We start from the raw sequence: 20039 nt of genomic DNA on the forward strand, positions 1-20039 counted from the left end.
CCACCTATCTGAAACAAAAGCTATTCATTGATCTAGCTTTCCCTTTGGACACACAAAGATTTCACTGCTGTCCCTGTATGGCAGGTGTGGGTGTCTGTTAGTAGTGAAACTTCTTGCATGATTTATTAAATCTGTCAGTTATGATATAAATATCAGGTGAGTCCCTAATGTAAAGATGAAAAATTAAACAATGAAAGTAATCTTTTTAAAAGTCCTGAGTAGTTTTATAACCTTTAGGTGAAGAAGTTCTTCTAGTGTGTGAAATTCTAAACGATTACAGAAGGAAAGTAGAGTTTCTGGCAATAGAGCACCTTTCCTGAGCTGGGGATGCAGAGTTGGTGGTGTACTTGTAGAGCAGTCACAGAAGACTCGGCTCATCCCTGTCACCACATAAACCATGCGTGCCTGTGAACTCAGCACTGGGGCCAAAGATGCAAAGGATACAGTTTTTCAATATGATACGTTTATAACACGAATCTTCATGAAGTCAATTAGAAGGAAAGTCAACATTTTATATTCAATGGCATAGGAAGATTTTTCTTCATTTAATAGGCAAAATACTTATGAAATGACATGAAAATATTACTTTTTGATAAAGCAGGTATAATATTACTTCAAAGTACAATCAGTGGCTTCATTGGATCATTTTAAAGGGTCATCTGTGTGGACTGACTGTGCTAAGTAAAATTCCAAATTATCCCATCACTTCATGTGATGTATGAAGTGAATTATGGTAATATATTGCTTGCTGGTGTGGGTTTGGGCTTACAGAACAAATGTAAGCTCTAATCCAGATTAACGCAAATGTCTCCTCATATCACTGTTGCCAGGAGAGATTTGGTTTTAAGGGAGGCCAGTTTAATTTGATGTAAATCAAGTCAGAAGAAATTGTCCAATTCTCTAGGTATCTATGTTGCAATACTGTAGAAAATTTTGTTAGGGTTATATTTTTAATCCTTGGAGTAAGCTTGTTGTTGTTGTGAAACTATGGCTCATGAAACTATACCTCAGTGACAATGATAATGTTGAATAATGGCTTCGGGAAGCAGAAGGCTATGGGTAAGAAAGTGGGGAGTGATAAGGAAAGCCTTCCTTAGGAGTCTCCAGATGAATGCACAAAGCAGAAGTACACAGCACTCTTGCAAGCAGTGCCAGAGAGATGCTCTGACCCTCTGAGCTCTCCACAGTGCATCGGAGGGCCACTTTGGTTTCCTTTCCAGTGATCCCTTCCTGTTTATTATTAATTTATAAGGAAGGAGGCACTGTTAACATGGCATAACATTTAGACTAGGCTGCATTGGCCCTGTGTTTCTTTGGGGGGAAATGATAGATTAGGTTCTTCACTCTAACAACTTAAAGTGTGTGGGAAATCCAAGAGATGCTCTCTAAAGCCTGACAAAGGCTTCTGATGCAAATCCTGATAGAATATTGCCTGAGTGGGAGCTTTGGGCTCTCTTCAGGGAAACAGAGGAAAACTATGAAAATCTCTTTGGACTCAACATAGAGCCAGGATTGCTTAGAAGAACTACTGGGGGGCCAGGGACATGGCCCTGATCAATTTTACCAAGTACCAAGCTTAAGAGCATCTGTTCACTTTAAATACCTGGACTACTAAATCATCACAACAGTGCCCAGGCTGCCTGCGGAAAAGCAGGACGGAGTCTGGGAAAGTTGTTCTGGAGCTGGAGCTGATAGTGTCCTTTGCCAATAAGTCACCAGGCATGTATTGAAAGTATCCTTTGGAAAATCTGGAGTCATAAAGTGTTATGTGAAAATAGATCACTGTAGGGCAAGGTCATTCTCCATCACTCAACCCCCAGGAGCCTGTGATTTATTGATAGATCCTCTACCGCTCTCCACTTCTATGTCACAGGGGTCACTCAGGGGTGTGTATCTTTTTCAGTGTCCCTGTTCCCTACCAGGCACAGGACGACTGGCGAAGCCTAGTCGTGCCTACCACTCATGACAACTGCTTCTGACTTATCGGTCCACTCCCAAGCTTTCTGTGCATTCTTTGCTGTAGTTTTGTTTGGCTTTTGTGTCTTTGCTTGGACTTCCCCAAGGGCATCTATTCTCCTGTACCCTCCACCCTCCACATCCATGCCCAGATCCTACCTATTTCTCAGCTGCAAATGCACCTTTACCCAGGAAGCTTTCCAAGACCTGATAGGTATTATGTTGTTCCGAGGTCCTTAACATGGTGCATGACCTCCTGAGTCAAGAACACCTGACTCTTACTTTAGGCCCAAATCCCCTGTCCTCTCAGGAGGGCTAATGCAGAGAGATAATAATGGAAAGCAAAAGCATTATATTGAAACTTGGGGAGGCTTGGCTGGCACTGGGGCTTTTATCAACTCCTCAACTCAGGTTCGCACCGATAACACACAAGAGATAGGAAAGGGGTGCTATCTAAGAATCTGGGAGAAGGGACAGTTGAACGGAAATATCGTGCTTCCTTCTTAACGTAAGAAGGCCTGGTCACCAACAAAAGTGGCCAAAGATCTTTCCTGAAATCTTCCCACTAACACCAAACTCCTTCTACTCGAGGAGCAGTGACAAATAAGAAAGAGAATGTGTCCTGTCCTCCAAGTGGAGTCGTAAGGCAGTGGGACAAAGACACTCTTCTAGTATGGTTGGGCATTCGAATAAATTATTTTTAGAGAAAGGGCCCTACCCTACATTATAAATCTGGCCTTCCTATGTCCTTTTGTAGGCCTGGTTCCCATCTGCCTTTACTGTAGTGTTGTGCCCTTTGCGGGGCAGGCTGAAGCTTGATTCCCCCATATGTTGCTCAGGAGACCATTTGCAACAAAGAATTGGTAATTTAAAGGGGTAAGCGCCTTGCTTCTCATTAGTCAGGTTTGAAGAAAAGCAGCATTCACACTTCACACACGACAGCAAACACAGAAAAGCTAATACCATAAAAAAGTCAAGGATTATTAACAACTCCGAGGAAGTGCCTCAGAACTACTGCTTCTACATACAGGGGATAATTTCATGGGATTTCCTACAAACTTCCCCACAAAACTATAAAGTGTTGACTATTACATGCAAACCTAATCTGTGACCTTTTCCTGACATCTGAAGACATTTGTGTTCCTCTTTTGTCTCCTCTTCCCACAATCCTTTTGGCCTGGGAGACAGGCTGGTTGTAGAGTGTCTGTTGCATAAACAAGCGGACCTGTATTTGGGTCCCTAGTACCTACCTCAATACTAGGCACGGTTTCTCTAACCCCAGCACTGGGGATCAGAGACAAAGGGATTATTGTAGCTTATTGGCCAACTGCCTCATTGAATCTACAAACTACAGGTTGACTGGGAGAGTCTGCGTAATCACACATATGCTACCCACATAAACATGTTTTTTTTTTTTTTTTAAGAGTTGATCTGCTTAAAACATTCTGTTGGTCAGACCACAGCCCAGCTCAGGGTCCTGAGGCTTCTGTAGTCTGTAGGGTGATGCCCACCCCTCCATGCCCTGCACTGAGGCATCCATCTGCAAACCTTGGCTTTCTCTTCCCTCCTCTCTAGTGTTGGGATCCTTTACATGGGTATCTGTCCTCTCTGGGATCTGAAGATTTGCTTTGTATTTTCTAGGCCCTGAACAGTTGAAAGGATATTTCCTTCCAAATGTACCCAGCTGCTATTACCTTTCCTTTGGACCTTATTAATATGTTACAGGTTTAATCCAGATAGTACATTTGGAGCTGAGGAGATGGTTCAACAGTTAAGACTACTGGCTGCTCTTTCAGAGGACCCAGGCTTGATTCGCAGAACCTATATGGCAGCTCACAAGCATCTGTAACTACAGTTCCAAAGGATCAGATTCATTTTCCTGGCCTCCTCAGGTACCAGGCATGCATGTAGTGCACATATATACATGTAGGCTACACATACATGTGAGCACGTGTGCGCACACATACACACACACCCCAAAAAGAAAAACAAAACAAAAAAATAAGCACATAGTACTTCTTCATAAAATCTAGCAAAAGGCTATTTATATGGTGGCTGGATGTGTGAAACTTTTCAGAACCTGAAAAAGTAGAGAATCTGAGAATGTATTAATAAAATGCAATTGAAATAAGCCTGCAACTGTCCTAAATACATATTATCTTCATTTAAAATTTTTTGTCCTCATAAAATATTTTTATAATCCCAAATCACTAGAGACATTGTTTCTGTTACTAGGATTCTTTAAAAAAAAAATCAGCTAGGCATTGTAGCACATGCCTATAATCCCTGCTTTCAGGAGACAGAGGCAGGAGGACTTCTGTGAATTCGAGGCCAACCTGGTCTACAAGGTGAGTCTAGGACAACCAAGGCTACACAGAGAGACCTTGTCTCAAAAAAACCAAACTAACAAAAAACAAAAGCAAAGACAAAAGTAAAACAAAACAAAAGAACCCATCTCTGGGAAAGTACTCCTTAACCATTTTATACAGCTAGCTTCAAAAACAGAATTTGAAAAACAATGCATTCCAAGTTTATATTAAAAAAGTTATGTGGACACGGAATAATAGCCTGTGGTAGGTACATGCTAATATATCTGTTATGAAGTAGGTGGCCTTCCAAAGGCTACATGACCAGGCCACTCTTAGTATGAGTGGGACCAAGAGCACAGAGGAGAGAGCCCAAGACTCAGATAGGAGGTTCAGGCCAGTCCTCTGCAGTTCTTCCCAACTAGGAGGAATTCTTTGGGCCATACTACTGTCCCTTCCAAAACAGGGATTCCCAATGCATGTCCTACCTATCCAAAGGGTTTAGTGAATGCGATCTGAGCAGACATGCTATAAATATGGTCGTCCCACAAACAATCACAAGCACATGCACTGCCTGTCTGTTGAGCATCTGTTGTGTGTAGGACTGTCAGGTACCACCTGGGCACCGTAAATGACTGATTTCTTCTAATCCTAAGAAAGATGGAAAACACTGAGTTCGATGGACCCTATGGCTGGATGCTGTTAATAGACAGAGACAGATGTACAGGCTGGAGTTACACTACTTGGGGTACAACCCAGTTCTACTGTGTACCACACGTGTGACCCAGGAAAGTTTATTAACTACTTTGGATCCTCATCTCTGTAAGGCCAGGATGGCTGCTTACTACACTGTATAGCTATTAAACTGCAATGAGCTTACAAATATACAGAGCAAAGACTTCATAGACAAAACACGCCAAATCTTTATAATTCCCTTTTCTTTGTAATGACTGCGCATCATCATCATCTACTGAGAAGAGTGACGGTGGTGGTGGTGGTGGGGTTTCAATCAGGAGTACAATAGTACATGGGTGGTTCAAGGGTGGTCAGACTAATGGTCTAAAGCCAAACAAACTGTGGGAACTGAGGACGGGTGGCAAAAGAGTGATGCTGTGAGTAGAAGTTTGGTCTTTATCCTGTATATGCAATAGGAAGCCACAGAAGAACTCTGGTCAAGACTCAGTTCATGTTTCCAAAAGATTGTTTTGGTAGCTGGGTGGGGTATGGGCAAGAAAGGAGGCCAGAGGCCTGTCAGGAGGTGTGATAGTGGAAGATAATTGTCAACCTAACAGGGTTATAGAATCCCTGAGGAGGTAAGCCTTCGGGTTCAGAAATGAGGGGCTATTCAGATTAGATTGGCTTTCAAATGCCTGTGAGTGGTGATGTTGATTAGGTTAATCAAGGTGCAAGGATCTACCCTGAAGAAGTGCCCCACTATTCTCTGGGCTTGGATTTTGGACTTCCACAAAGGGAGAAACCCAGCTGAGCACCAACATGGTGGTTCTAATGAACATGGCCTCCACAGCCTCATAGGGAGTGGCATTATTAGGCAGTGTGCCCTCCTTGGGTTAGGTGTGGTCCTGTTAGAGGAAATGTGTCACTGGGGGCAGAATTTAATGTTTTAGCGGCTCAAGCCAGCCTCAGTGTCATTTCGCCCTTCCTGCTACCTGCTGACCCAGATGTAGAATTCTCAGTTCCTTCTCCAGCACCATGTCTGCCTGTATGGCTCCATGCTTCCTGCCATGATGATAATGGATTAAACCTCTGAACTGTAAGCCAATCCCAACTAAATGTTTTCTTTACAAGAGTTGCCATGATCATGGTGAATCTTCACAGTGATAGAAATACCGAGACAAGCAACATCCATTACTCTCCAGTTCTCTGTTTTCTGACTTTGACTGCAATGTGACCAGTTGCCTTGAGCTCCTAAAAACTATGACTTCATTGCTATGGTGGTTTGTGCCCTCAATACATGAACCAAAATAGATTCTTTCTCTTTGAAGCTGCTTTTTTTTTTTTTCAGCATATTTCATTATAGCAAAAAGAAGAGTAAGACAGAAGATTCATGCAAGCAAGCTTGAGAGCCCAAAGCAAGGACATGAGCTATGAAGTGAAAAGGGGTAGGAGAGGGGAGTGAATAACCCAATAAGGTATATCAATAGAATCTCTGCAGGGCATGGTGGTGAGGATAAGCAATATAGAGCTGTAAAGCTCGGTTGCATGTCTCTGCCTTGAACAGATTAGATATATGACCATACCACTGGGTACTCATTTAGCAGAAAATGCAGAAGCAAGGGATCTAGGTGAGAAGGCACAGTTACTGTGGAGCAGTTTAAGGACATCTAAGGGCAGGGCCATGGGAAGTCGTGTTCTTCTCTTTGTAGCTTGTAGACCTGTGCCTTTGGTGGGCTGCTTGCTACTGGTTGTGACCAAGATGAAGTACTTATACCGAAACTACCTCAGCCTCATTACTAAATACGTTGTTCATATTAGCTGACAATCCTCTTATAGCAAGGTGTTCCAGCAAGAGAAAAGGCATAAGATAATTTGCATTCTAGTCCAATTTCTTGCCTCACTATAAATCATGAAAAGCCATTCACTGACTTCCAACAGCCACACCTTGAGCAGGGTTAATGGGAAAAGGTTTGAGCTGGAGAAAAGAATATGAGAATTGGAAATGTTGCGATTCGGGAGGTTAAAGCCATTATTAGTACCGATGCTGTCAAAGATGAGGCACAGCTCAGGAGAGGGCATTGTTAATGAATATTGCCCTAACTAAGCAGTGTACAGCATGTTCCTTCAACAATGGTGGTGGCAGAGGTGGCTCCTCAGAAATGTAAGGAAGAATCTACTCTGTGCTTTTTCCCTAGCTTCTGGATCTCTCAGACAATCTTCCATGGCTTCTGCTTGTAGACACATCACTCTAGTCTCTGGCTTCTTCTTCACAGAGTATTTTCCCAATGTGCATGTCTCTGGGTCTAAATGATCCCTTTTTATAAGGACATCAGCTCTAATAAATTAGGGGAGACATAGTCAAATGTGCTATTTTCATTAAAGTGTCATTAAGAGGTTCTGAGGCTAGTGCTTTCCCATAGGAATTTTATAGGGGACATGATCATTGATAACAAGGGCCAAAGAGCTGAGACCCAGAGAAAAGACTAATATTTAAGAGTATGGCTGATGAAATAGCTGTGGATAAAAGTGCTTGGCAAATAAACATGGTAACACAAATTCAATCCCAGGAACCCATTGTGGGAGGAGAGATAGAATTTCTGAATATTATCTGACTTCCCTACATGTGCCACAGCAACATGTGTCAGCACACACACACACACACACACACACACACACACACACACAAAACAAACCCTCCATATCTTGCCTTACACTAGTTTTCTATATGAGTACACTTCAATTTCTTCTGTAGATTACAGGAGGTGAGAGGTGGGGCGCACTGTCTTAAAATGCCTTTGAGTGTTTTGCCTACAGGATCCAGTGAGTTTCTTATTTGTAGAAGTAGCTCAAAACAATGTATAACATTGTCTGATGATGTCTAACAAACAAAAATTGAATATGGAAGAGCCCCCAAGAAATGTTTTAAACACAGTATGTTATGACACACTGCCTTATAGACAACAGTTGCTATACTTGTCAGAAAGATCGCCAAAGTAGATGTTCAAGTTACATTTCAAATTTGCTTAAACAACGCCATGCCTACCATCCACACCAAAAGGCTGTTTTCTTACATGGGCAACAGAAGGCATGATTATTTGCAAGAATTTTCACTGTTTTCCTTTTGCCTTCTGACGTGGCATAGCCAATTGCCTGAGCCACTCTGCTTTTTGCCAAAACCCCATTGTCTTCTTTGAAAGTGTTACACGCCCTGGGAGGGTTTGTAACTTGGTGTGTGTTCCTGGAACACCGTGAAAACATGCTTCCTTTTCACAGGCTGCTGGAAGATGGCACAATGGGTATGACTGTTTACTTCGTCAACAAGAGTATCTAACTTGGAGTCTCCAGCACCCATGTTAAAAGGTGTTACAGGTGCCAGTGACCCTACTTAGCGTGGTGGGGAATGGAGACAGACAGATCCCAAGAACTCACTGGGCAGCCATCCTAGTTGAAGTAGTAAGCATCTGCTTTAGTAAGAGATACGATCTCAGGGCCATTAGGTAGAAATAATGCCTTTCTATAGCCTCCGGATGTGTCTGTCTGGGCTTCTAGGTGCATATACCCACAAATGCATGTGTATATCACATCACCAACACTGTAGGACTTCAGGTACACATACGCATGTGTACATACATACATACACACACACACACACACACACACACACACACACACACACACACACGTGTGTGTGCACCACGCACGATTGTTTTACTCCCTGTCCTAGTTTCCTTTCTGTTGCTATGATGAAACTGTCTCAGAAAAAGTAACCTCGGGAAAAAAAAGTCTTATGTCAGCTTATAGCTCACAGTCCATCATCAAGGGAAGACGAGGCAGGAACTGAACCAGACAGTAGAGGGGTGCTGCTTCCTGGCTTGCTCACTAGCTTACGCTCAGCTACTGTTCTCATGTAGCCCAGAACCACCTGCCTAGGGATGATACCACCCATAGTGGGCCAGGCCCTGCTATGTCAATTGACAGTCAAGACAATGCCGCATAGATGTGCTCAAAGGCCAGTTGTAATCTAGGCAACTGAAGTTCCCTCTTCCCATTTGACTCTAGACACTGAAAGCTAACTAGTATTTATACTCCCTATCTCTCAACTTCAGAGTAATAGTTGTCAGATTAAACTCTCTGTGGAGATTACCATTAAAATAAGTTTTCAGACCTTTCTCACACTTGTTCAAATGAAAGTAATGAAACAGCTAAGAGCGCTTTCCACTTTGACCAGCAAGGGGTATCAGAAAAGGCCATACCCAGAAACAATTTAATTTCTTTATAGATATTTCATACAGATAATATTCTTATTACTATACCAATGTATAAGAGTCCTATAGTTATTACTTATTTATAATCCAACCAAATCTGAAGAGACAGCTTACAATAGAAGAACAGAGAAAATAATGCTTAAGTCTCCTAAACATAGAGAAAAGAGGTACATTTACCTATGTTACATATACAGAGCTTACAGATCCCAGAACTTTGGCAGCCCTTCAGCTGTTACTATAGTGTTGTTGACTACCTTTTCCTTTTTGCAGAAATGGTCATTTGGACACATCCCACCACAGAACATATATCCAACACAGATACACTCCCTATCGCACTTCTTGGTTTTCTGCCTGGCCATTTAAAAACACCCCATGCCAATTCAAGTTCAATTAGATTCGGCTCTTGGAAGAAATTCATAATTGTTGTATGGTTTTAAAAGACTTTTCTCCACAAAGGACCCAGAATTTGTCATCTCTCACTATAAACAAGGCAAGGGTAGCCTGATAGCATGTTCCTCTGGGATAAATTATCTTGAAGTCATTTGGTAATGGGTTAACACTTTCACAAAAGTAAAGAAGTTTTGTGTCTCAGGCTAGAATTCAGAGTCCTTGGCCTCTCTCCTTTGAAAACTTGCTAGGAAATAAAAATTTTCGGTGGAGTTTCAGCATTTTCTAAGGGTGGACTGTGAGTCAGACATTGTTAGGTAAAGAATTGAAGAAAAATAAAATTTCCCTGGCTGTGGAAGAGAGATGCACACAAAAAGTAATTTAAATATTGTGCGCATGAGGTAGAATGGACTCAGGTCACAGAATTGTGTGGGAGTTGGCACAGTGTCAAGGCTTGGGAAGTAGCTAGTGTTAGAGTTCATTAAAGAACAACTAAGAGAGAGTCAGAGAAGAAAGGGTAGTGAGATGTTCTAGAATAAGAAGTCACTCCAGCAAAGGTTATAACAATGAGAAACAGTGAAGGAACCTCAATAAATGCCACTATGAGGGCTACTGTGAACATTTCTTCAACATGGACCCTATATTAAAAAAAAAACTTGGTAAGCATTAGACATGCTGTTCTCTTGCATTCTTGACAATGTTTTTCTATTTTACAAAGGAAGAAGGGGGTGGGGACTGGGCCTGTTAGGGTTTGAATGTGAAACATCCTTCTTGGGTTCTTATGTTTGAAATGTGGGCTCCCAGATAGTGGTACTATCTCAGGGGCTTGGAAATATCTTGGGGAGATGTAGGGCTGGATGGAGTCTTATAGGATCATGTCCAGCCCTAGTTCTGGACTAAGTCTTAATTCTTGAGTGGCAAAGATGTAAGTAAGCAGTCTCACGCTCCGATTGCCAAAGCCTCAAGCCACCATGGACTCTACTGTCTACTCTGCCCCAGTGGACAGCACACAAACTTGATATATACCTTCACCATCATTCCTCAATCAAGTGGAAGGCATTTAATTTGTCATAGTGTCATAAAATGCACCTTAGGTCACATAACCACTGGCTTACCATGCCAAACAGAAACTTAAATCATAGAATAAAAGTGAATGGATGTGAAGGACATCACTGCTGTGTCTGGAACACATCGTTTATTCCTGTGAGTCTTCCTCTGCCTTAGACATATATGCACTTACTGCAACTCATACGTGATTAGAATTTACTCTTTACACAAACATAAGGCACTTTATAAGCTCATTAATGATGGTACCAGTTTGATACTAGAAAGGTAAATGAATATTTGTAAAAGAGCTATTTGCATCAAAACCAAAATATCCAGACTTAAAGAAATAAAAAGCCCTATTCTATTACAGAAAGCATACTGTGGGGGGAAGAAAGATGACAAGGAAAATAAAAAAAACTTTGAGAGTCCAACCACAAGCCACTTGAGTGCTTCAAGGTTCAAGGGTCTATCAGAGTTCTCTGTTAAGCATGTAGCAAGTGTTTCTGACAAATGTGAGTTTGGTATTAGTCATTAAAAAAAATCATGTGCTCAAAAGGTCTTTTTCTTAAGCTGAATAAATAGGTACTTTTTAAAAATAAGATGAGCGAAGCATAAAGGAAGAGGGATAAGTTACATGCTTAGCTCCATCTAGTTTGTAGAAAACAGTATAATGACAATCACCTGTTTTTCTAGATCTGCTTAGGTTTTGACAGTAGAAATATATTCATTGCTATGACAGTAATTCACATACATTAGTTCTCAACAGCCTTTCAGATAAAAATAATGTGGTGCCATATATGCACTGTGTGTATGCATATGGACACACGCATATGTGTCTACGTATGTATATACTTTGCCAATGCAAGAACTAATACTTTTATTTTGCTATTCTCCCATGCGTCTCTCATTTAGAGTCCCAATAGGATGCCTTGAATATATAGGGGGAGGTAATCCCCCTCAGGAACAGTCATAGGGGAGGGGAATAATGGGAAAATGGGGGGGGGGAGGAATGGGAGGATACAAGGGATGGGATAAACATTGAGATGTAACAAGAATAAATTAATTTTAAAAAGAGAGAGAGAGAGAAAAAAAAAGAACTAATACTTACTTTACAGTTACCAAGTGTCTGGTTGCTGCTCCAAAATATTCACTATATTACATCACTTAATTTTCATAATACCCCAAAGACAACAGTACAACTACTACCCTCTATTATACTGATGCATATGTTGAACTTCTAAGAGAATACATAAATTGAACAAGATCACCAAGTCTATAATTGGCTGATACCAGTAGGAGAAAATCCCAAACTCAGAGTCTAAGCTCTTACGCACTGTCCTTACTATTCATCAAGATAGGAATTGTATTGACCAGACTCTAACCATCAACTTTCTCCCTTCTTTGTTATCTTATAAAAACAGAAAAGCAATTCTATTATAGTCTTGGACTGACCAATAAAAATTTAATAATGTAGTGCTGATCATGGAGCCTCTAATTCTGCAGAAATGATGAATCTGATCCTAACAAGAAAACAGGAACAGTTGCCAGAAACAGGGAACACAGTGTTCCAAATCCCATAATCGCTCCCCAGAACGCTTCTGAGGGCCTAAGGTCAGAGCATCAGTACTAGCAACATAAAGAATAAAAGGATTTGGCAAGACCACCAGCACTGCTGTTCTACCATCTAGACAAATATGGCTTCTTTCTTGGAGCAAATATAATTAAGTTCAAAGTGATGTACATTCTATTATTTAAACAATGGCAGCGGTGTCTTTTTTTTTTTTAATTGCTTTTCTAAATCTACAAACATTCTGTGCTAATGTTACCATAAGTTAACCATAAGAAAGGATAGAAATTCACTTTTTAATTGTAAAATATCTTGAGCAGAGAACTAATTAAAAAGAAGAAAATGCTTCATAGATGAAACAAGTCTGTGGATTAGCTCCAAGTTACAAAGCTAAAAGCTCCCATGTAGTCTGTCTTTTAGCCTCATTTGAAAACTTGGATAGTTGGGTGAATTGAATCCATCTTAAACCATCCTGGGTTATTTGGAAAGTGTCTTATCATTCAGCATGAGAACATACCAACTCTAAGCTTAAAGGATTTTATGTCTTGGTAATGAGCAACTGCATTTCCTAGAACAATCAACTATTATACCTAAGGGGACATGAACAATTATTTAAAGGTTCTCTGCCCCTTCCTGCAAATGACAGATCAAGTTACCCTAGAAACAGAAGACTTGCCTACAATCTGTGACCCCTTAGTGGTAGTATTTGACTTCAGACATGGGTTTTATCTAGATTTTTACAAATTGTTGTATAGAAAGACATCTGACTTCCAAGATCCAGCCATGCCTTCAATTACCTCTGAACTATGCCCTTTATTGGCACATCCTGATAAACCCAAACCTCTGCTGTGTGGTTTGTTTTGATAAAGTTATTTGGGTCAGATTTCTGCCACTTGCAATAGTCTACCAGCATCAGTCAAACGGTGATCCTTGCTACCTCACGGTTTTCTTCTGACTAAAAATTTCTAGTACCCACTCGAGAAAAACTATCATAACTTCATAAGACATAACCCCATTGCTTTCAGGAAGATTTCCCAGCTTAAATCCAATCTGGGTACATGTAATTATACTGCCTTTTCCTTCCTTGAGCACTTGAAACCAACATCTTTTAGTAGAGGTTTTCCTACTCTCAACTTACTTGAGTTCTGTGTCTGCTAGCTTTCAAACTTAAGCATAACCTTATCCAGCCCAAGAACCAGATGACACATGTGTCTTTGGTTCTACCACCCAGCCTGGCTGAGTGCTTCCTGCTCCCTTGTTTAGAGTTTCCTTCTAAGGTAGAACTCCCTGAATCATCCCAGCCTCGCTTTTATAGATTCTTGGCCCCAAGTCAATTACTGTCATATTTCAATATGATAGCCTATGGTTGCTCATTTATTTGCTTTTTCAGGGAAAAGATCTCAGAGTCCTTTGATGTGCCTTACTTTACAGAGTACAATTCTTCAGAAATGAAAGACTTAATTTCCTTTGTTCTTAAGTCCAGCTGCAGGGAAGCAGAAGGCTATTCCAGGTGTGTAATGAGGCAAGAAGGTCTCATCGTTCTTCTATATTCTGCATGTTCAGAAGGTAGTCTATGCCAGCTCTGTGCGTAATAAATAGTTCCTTTTCACTGCACCAAACAGACTGGGGAGCAGGGAGCAAAGGGCAGATTTAAGTAATTTAATTATTCTCCTGATAAAGAAAGACATAATTTGGTTAGAAGAAAATCAGGTAACAGTCACGTAGTTGTCTTGAAGGATTAAATAGGTTATATTTAAAAATGAAAATCATATGCATTGGCGGAGCAAAGATTGATATTTTTGAATAGTAGAGCAACCTGGGTGCCTAAAAGTAGAGCTAAGAATAGAAAAATCATAAGACTCCTATAAGCATACAGAGTTAACCAGTACTGGGTCTTGACTCTTGTGAAAACCATAGCTTTTAAAACATGACCAAATAAAAGAAAATAAGTAAATAAGAAGGATAGGATCTCTGTAGCAAACAGTGACTCCGGGGTAGCAACAATTGCATGGAAAGATATAAGTTGAATCGTACAGGAAAGAGTAGCTCAAATATAAGATACATTTCATCCAGGCATGAAGTCGTCTTGAATAAAATAGTTCTGCCAAAGTAGACAGTTTTGGACTTTCCCTTTCCACCACCAAGTGCACACGGACATGCGCGCACACACACACATGCACATGCATGCCCACACATACATATGGGGGCACACACATTTATACACAAAAGATTTACATGAGATGATCTGTAATCCAGGCATTATGAATAATGACTACCTAATTTAAAATCATCCTGTGGATCTAAATATTACACATCACTGTTTACAGTTCCTGATTCCTCATTCCCTTAGCAGCGTCTCTAAGTAGCTGGTTCACACGAGGTAGCCACCCATCACCATTACTATGTAACTTAGAGACAGATGGTGTAGCTCTGCCATGCCAACTCTAGGTATTTGCCTTAGCATTCTGGGGAAGAAAGGAAGAAAAAGCAAAGATCTCTTGCCATATGAGATACTGATTTTGTATTGTGATAGTCTCATTGGGAAAGTCTTTGGGTCATAAATGATCAGGACCATGGCATCACATTTAGATGTAATGAAGAGAAAATATATTTGTAAATGATAAAAATACATCTTGAAATTTATCTGTGTGTCGTCTTTTCTTTACATGGAAGAGATTGGCTGAATGCCCAAACATTATTTTTTTTTCTTTCCAGTAAAAGAGAATTAACTATCAGCTTTATCCAGAAGCATCACCTTCTTCCTCTGCTTCTTCTTTCATGGTCTTTTGAGCTAAGGTACTTTTTCTTTTAGTTTGAACAGTGTTTTAAAGAAAAAGAAAATCTGACAGAAGAATGATGTCTGGTAGCTTTGCAGGTCATTGACCCTTGTTTTTGCTTCCTGTTATTTTAAAGCCCATATTGAATATCTGATAGGTGCTTGGGTGAAGAGGAATGGGCCTCTTTCTTGAGGCAAGTAGAAATGCCCCTGTGTAAAGAAGGCTACATGACATGCTTGCTACCAGGGTGCTAAGTTTCTGTTTGTACTTTTTCTGGCCATTGTCTCCTATTTAGAAGATAGGATTTGGCATCAGACCACCCTTTGGCTCAATGCCTATTCTTTTATCTGCCTGCATGCTACTTCAGGCAAACTATTAAAACCTTTCTAAGTTTCTGAGTGATCTTGGTAATTATGCCAGGGTGTTTAGGAGAATTCAAAGTGATCTCAGGGGCTGGGGATGCCAGGACAAACACTCTACTTGCCTGGCATGTCTAAGACCCTAGGTGTGAGTCCCTGCACTACCAAAACAAAAGCAAACATGAAGTAAGAACAGAAAATGAATTCATACAAAAAAAATATGGACCATACTTGTAGTTTTTGCTTTGGTTCTTTGTAGCATGTATTGTACTTCTGAGTGATTAACAATATAAGACACTTGTTTGGTGCTTGTATGTACTGTGTGCTATAGCCTCTGGTTTTCGGCTTACTTAAAACTGTTCAAAAAAAAAAAAAAATCAGGAGGTTTGGGAAAAAAAAAAAAAAAAAAGGTCCAAATAGAGTATCTTGCACACTGTAGGTACCTGAAGTTTGTAATGGGCATGATGTAGATTCGAAGGCTTCATAAGATATACTGCATTCTGTAACACAGGCCTTTGCTGCCTCACGGGTTTCACGGGTGCCTTTTCATAAGCAGCTCTCTCTCTCTCTCTCTCTCTCTCTCTCTCTCTCTCTCTGTCTCTCTCTCTCTCTGTCTCTCTCTCTCTCTCCTCCTCTCTCTCTCTCCTCTCCTCTCTCTCTCTCTCGCTTCTCTGCATCTCCTCTCTCTCTCTCTCTCTCTCTCCTCCCCCCCCAGCCCCCTTCTGCACTGTTCTTTCCCTTTCTCTCTGTCATTTCTCATCTGCCTCTTCCTAGTTCACCTGTTTGCAGTCTGGCCAATGCTCACTTTTAAGTCACAGGAGCATTCTGTGATCCAGGCTGATACTAACTCACCCATTTTATTTTTTACCATATTGAGTATGCGACCTCATTACTATTATTATTATTATTATTATTATTATTATTACTTTCAGAGTTTCAAAAGCTTGAATTTTGAGAGAAAGAATGCCATCTCCAGAGTGCACCAAACAGTAAAAGACAGAGCAGCAACAAGGAAAGTTTATTTCCTTTTTAGTAAGTATACATATCCCCACTGTAGCCACTAGGCCTGCTGCGGTTGTTTTGCTGGAATGTATATTTAGCAATAGTTTTTACAGTGTCTAAAAATAGTTTGACAGGAGGCCAGTGTTATCAATCTGTCCTAGAGTCTCTCTGCGGCTAAAAGGTCATGTGTAAAAACAGGCTTGCCCCTCAAATAACAGCTTTGGATGGGCTGAGGTAAAACGTGCAGTCCGATTGGAGGGAAATGGTCTCATGATGGTCTTTCTCAGTTGATAGAACTGGGTTTCTACAGGATTTTCTTTTTCCTGGTGCTGGACCTACGTAGCTACTTAAAGGACACAATGACCGATGAAGGCTTTGACCGATAAACGGAAGGTCTTGTTTCATTCTGTTTAAAGTCAAACAGTTTTCATGGTGAAAGGCTAGGACATCTTCCACTAATTCAGTCCTTGATGAGATTTTTGAAGGCAGAATTTTCCGTACTACAAAGACAGTTAACTTAATTCCAAGCAGACATTTAGATTAGCTGACTATCTAGAGCTACGTTCGACCTTAAACATTTATCAACATTTTACTCTCTAAGGATCTCTCTCCTCTAACACAGCTGGAGAGCAAAAGGCTTCTGGCAGTGCTATTGTAGAGATGGGATGGGGAGTGGTGTGCCTGTGGCCCACAAGCTATCTCTCACCCAGGATTTTTTTTTTCTTTTTTACTTAATAAAACTGGCATCCAAGCGGTAGTAGCTAAAATAAATTGACAGGGTTGGGTGGTGTGTGTACACATATAAGCAAAACAAACAGAGCCATCTGTTCTACCTCGAGATAAGGATGCAAGGTAAATTTGGAAAGAGCCAACACCTTACTTGAGCAATGTGCAATTTAGATTTAAACGGCAGCACTGTCGAAATCGCTATTTTAAGAAACTAGTCTCACAACCTTGATGATGGGTTACAGCTGGAACCTCCCATGGCCCCCAGGTTCAACTGACCTCATGCAAGCTGAAGAGCTTCAATCATTCCAGAGACTAAGCAGAACCCTGTCTTTCTCCACTTACTCCCACTGAGCTCCTGACCCCTTCCCGGCTGATTGTTACCACTGACCCTCAGCCCTCAGCCCCTGGTGTCTGCTCCTCCCTTCCACCAATTCTCTGGTTGGGGGTAGTAATGGGGTCCTCCTCCCATCAAAAGCAGCTCAAAGCCGGCTAGCCCATGCCCCTGCCTCAGACACAAAATGCTTTTGATGACTATAATTGAGAAGCTGTTTGCAGCAGCACTTTATCAAGCCAGTAACGACAGGGCTTGGAGAGCCTCGGCGAGCCAGAAGGTGGCGGCGAAGTCACCTTGGGAGGAGAAGAGGGTCAAAGGGAGTGTGGTGGAGGTGCTGACCCGGGGCACAGGGACCCACCAGGTGCACCCCTACTCTGGGATCTGTGAGAAAGGGGAAATGTGGGTTGGAGAGACGCCAGGCAAGAGGAAAGCTCGGCAGGAGGACCCTTGGGCTACTCAAGGTGGAGATCAGCTGACCAGGCTGAGAGGGGGCGCCCTTGACTGAGTCACGGAAAACCTCGCCTCCCTGGTTGGCTTTTTTTTTTTCCCGCGTGCCCCTGCAGCTGCCCGCTGCCTGAGAATCCAGAGCAGCTGAAGCTCTACACCTGCGTCCAGACCTGCCGGGTGCCTGCGCCCGGCTAGTGCACGCCCCGGAGGGCGGGCCAGATAGCAGCGCCGCGCAGCCAGCGTTACCCAGGAGCGCAGGGAGACCGGCAAGCAAGCCAGGCCTCAGTGGGCGCTGCCTGATGCAAGTCACTCCCCGCGCCCCCTAGGTCACGGAGTGGGACTTTATAGCCTGGCTCCCCGGGCAGGGAGGCCCGTGCGCGAAGCACTGTGCTGCAGGCCCCTGACACATCCCCGGGATCTCAGAGCTCGCGGAGCCGGATTGTGGCGACCAAATTGGGCCTCGGCGAGACCGTCCCCTTGTCCCAGGGCGCGGTCTCCACCTTCCTCTGCTCTTCCTAGCCAGCTGCGCCGCCGGCTCCCATTGTTCGCCCCGCCCGCCTGCCAGGCGACGTCTGAGAGCCGCTCCCCGGCCTCGCAGCGCACTTACCTTCTGTTGCCGCCTAGCCATGTCAGTGGGCTGCTTGGCGTTGAAGGGATAGGCGATGCAGCGCATCACGAACACGTACAGCTGCAGCCTCTTCTTCCTCTCCTCCTCTTCCTTCTGCAGCCTCTCCAACTCTTCCTTCTCCTTCTCGCTCACCACCGACGGGCTGGGGCTGGAGGGCCGGCCGCCGCCAGCGCGGCTGCTGGGCTGCAGCCCCCCGGCCCCGCCGCCGCTGCTCGCGCCGCTACCCCCACCGCCGCCGGCGCCCACCCCGGCCCCGGCGCCGCTGCCTCCCATCCCGGCGCTGCCCGCCGAGCCATCGCTGGTGCGGCTAGGAGACAGGCGCGCTCCGGACGCGGCCGAGCCCAGCACCTCCTTGCCGCTTTCCTCTTCCAGGATCTCATCCGATTCCTCTTCGCTGGACGAAGGGTCCAGCATGGTGGCGCCTGGGAGAGGGGGGTCCTCGGAGCCCCCGGCTTGGGGTGCAAAAGGTGCGGGCGGTGGAGGCAGCCGAAGGTCGGCTGTCCCGGTGGGCGCTTCTTCCTAGGTCAGGGAGAGCTATCCGCTACTGCTCAGCCTCGGCCGACGCGACTGCTACCTCCGCCTGGCGAGCGCGAGCTGGGCGCAGACCCAGGAGCGCGAGGGGAGGAGGAGAAGGGAGAGGTGCGAGTGTGCACCCGAGGTGGGCAAGGGCGAGAATCAATTGCGAGCCCGGAGCCCGCAGCCGGATGCCATCTGCAGCCGCTGAAGGAGGCGCCTCCAGAAAAGATGCCGAGTGTTGCAAGCTGTCGAAGCAGCCAAGAGTCGGAGAGGCATCTTGCCGATTGGGGAGCGAGCGGCGCTTACGTGTTTATTGGCTTAACTCTCCAGTGTCCGCGGCGGAGAGGGCGACTGCAAAGGCCTGGAAGGGGAAAAGAGCGGAGCGCCCCCAAAGCCTCAAAACTCCACTACTTTTGGCCCTCATGCCCCCCATCCCTCCCTGTCCCCTATCCTGTGTAGAACACCTCTTCTTGCCTTAACCTGTTTTCCCCTCCCGGGGACAAAAAGTTTTTTTTGTTTTTTTTTTCGGGGGCGGGGGAAATAAAAAAAAAGCCAATGGTAACTTCTGACCAGCGGAGAGCAGGCTTTTTTGCATGCGTCGGAGAGGTCACATTAAGAGGAGTTTAGTGAGATTTTTACCTTCAAGAAAAGGTCCATCTTCTAGGTCAGACATCTCACTTGGGTGGGGGTGGGGGCGTAGGGCAGGGAAAGGGCAAGCAGTGTGTTTGTCTCACCTGTGTGCATAAACGTCTATTCCAGCAGTTTATGTCACACGTGTCCTCTTTAAATACAAATGCAGCAAATTTGAGTTGAATGGATATATGGATCATGAAGTTCAACTATTTAAGTAGAACTCAAGCACCCCCCAGTTTCTTCAGTCCCTAGAACTCCCAGTACTTCCTGCTGAGCTGTGTCAGGTTTTTGGTTGGTCAACCCTTCCTCTATAAAGGAATAGGAAACCTACACACCAAATAAGATGCCCCAAAACTCGGCAGCAGCAATATCTAATGTACAGAGTCGGCTATACTGTCTTTCCCCGGTTGT

At 43.4% G+C, this 20039-nt stretch overlaps 1 protein-coding gene across 12 annotated transcripts in view; it reads right to left on the reverse strand.

Annotated features, from left to right (window-relative positions):
- Cadps (calcium dependent secretion activator) overlaps nt 1-19296 on the reverse strand; it is a 420141-nt gene extending 400845 nt beyond the window's left edge. For 5 of the 12 annotated variants that reach the window (XM_051139793.1, XM_051139777.1, XM_051139762.1 and 2 more), the window contains exon 1: nt 18459-19293. In XM_051139793.1, the coding sequence (XP_050995750.1) occupies nt 18459-18893 (435 nt within the window). In that variant the 5' untranslated portion in view covers nt 18894-19293. Of the gene's footprint in view, nt 1-18458 lie in introns of all 12 variants that reach the window. The other 7 variants (XM_051139831.1, XM_051139822.1, XM_051139811.1 and 4 more) reach the window with 4 other exon arrangements.
- Nucleotides 19297-20039: the final 743 nt, after the last annotated feature.

This window comes from Acomys russatus, chromosome 3 (assembly GCF_903995435.1).
Source record: "Acomys russatus chromosome 3, mAcoRus1.1, whole genome shotgun sequence".
Lineage (NCBI taxonomy): Eukaryota > Metazoa > Chordata > Mammalia > Rodentia > Muridae > Acomys > Acomys russatus.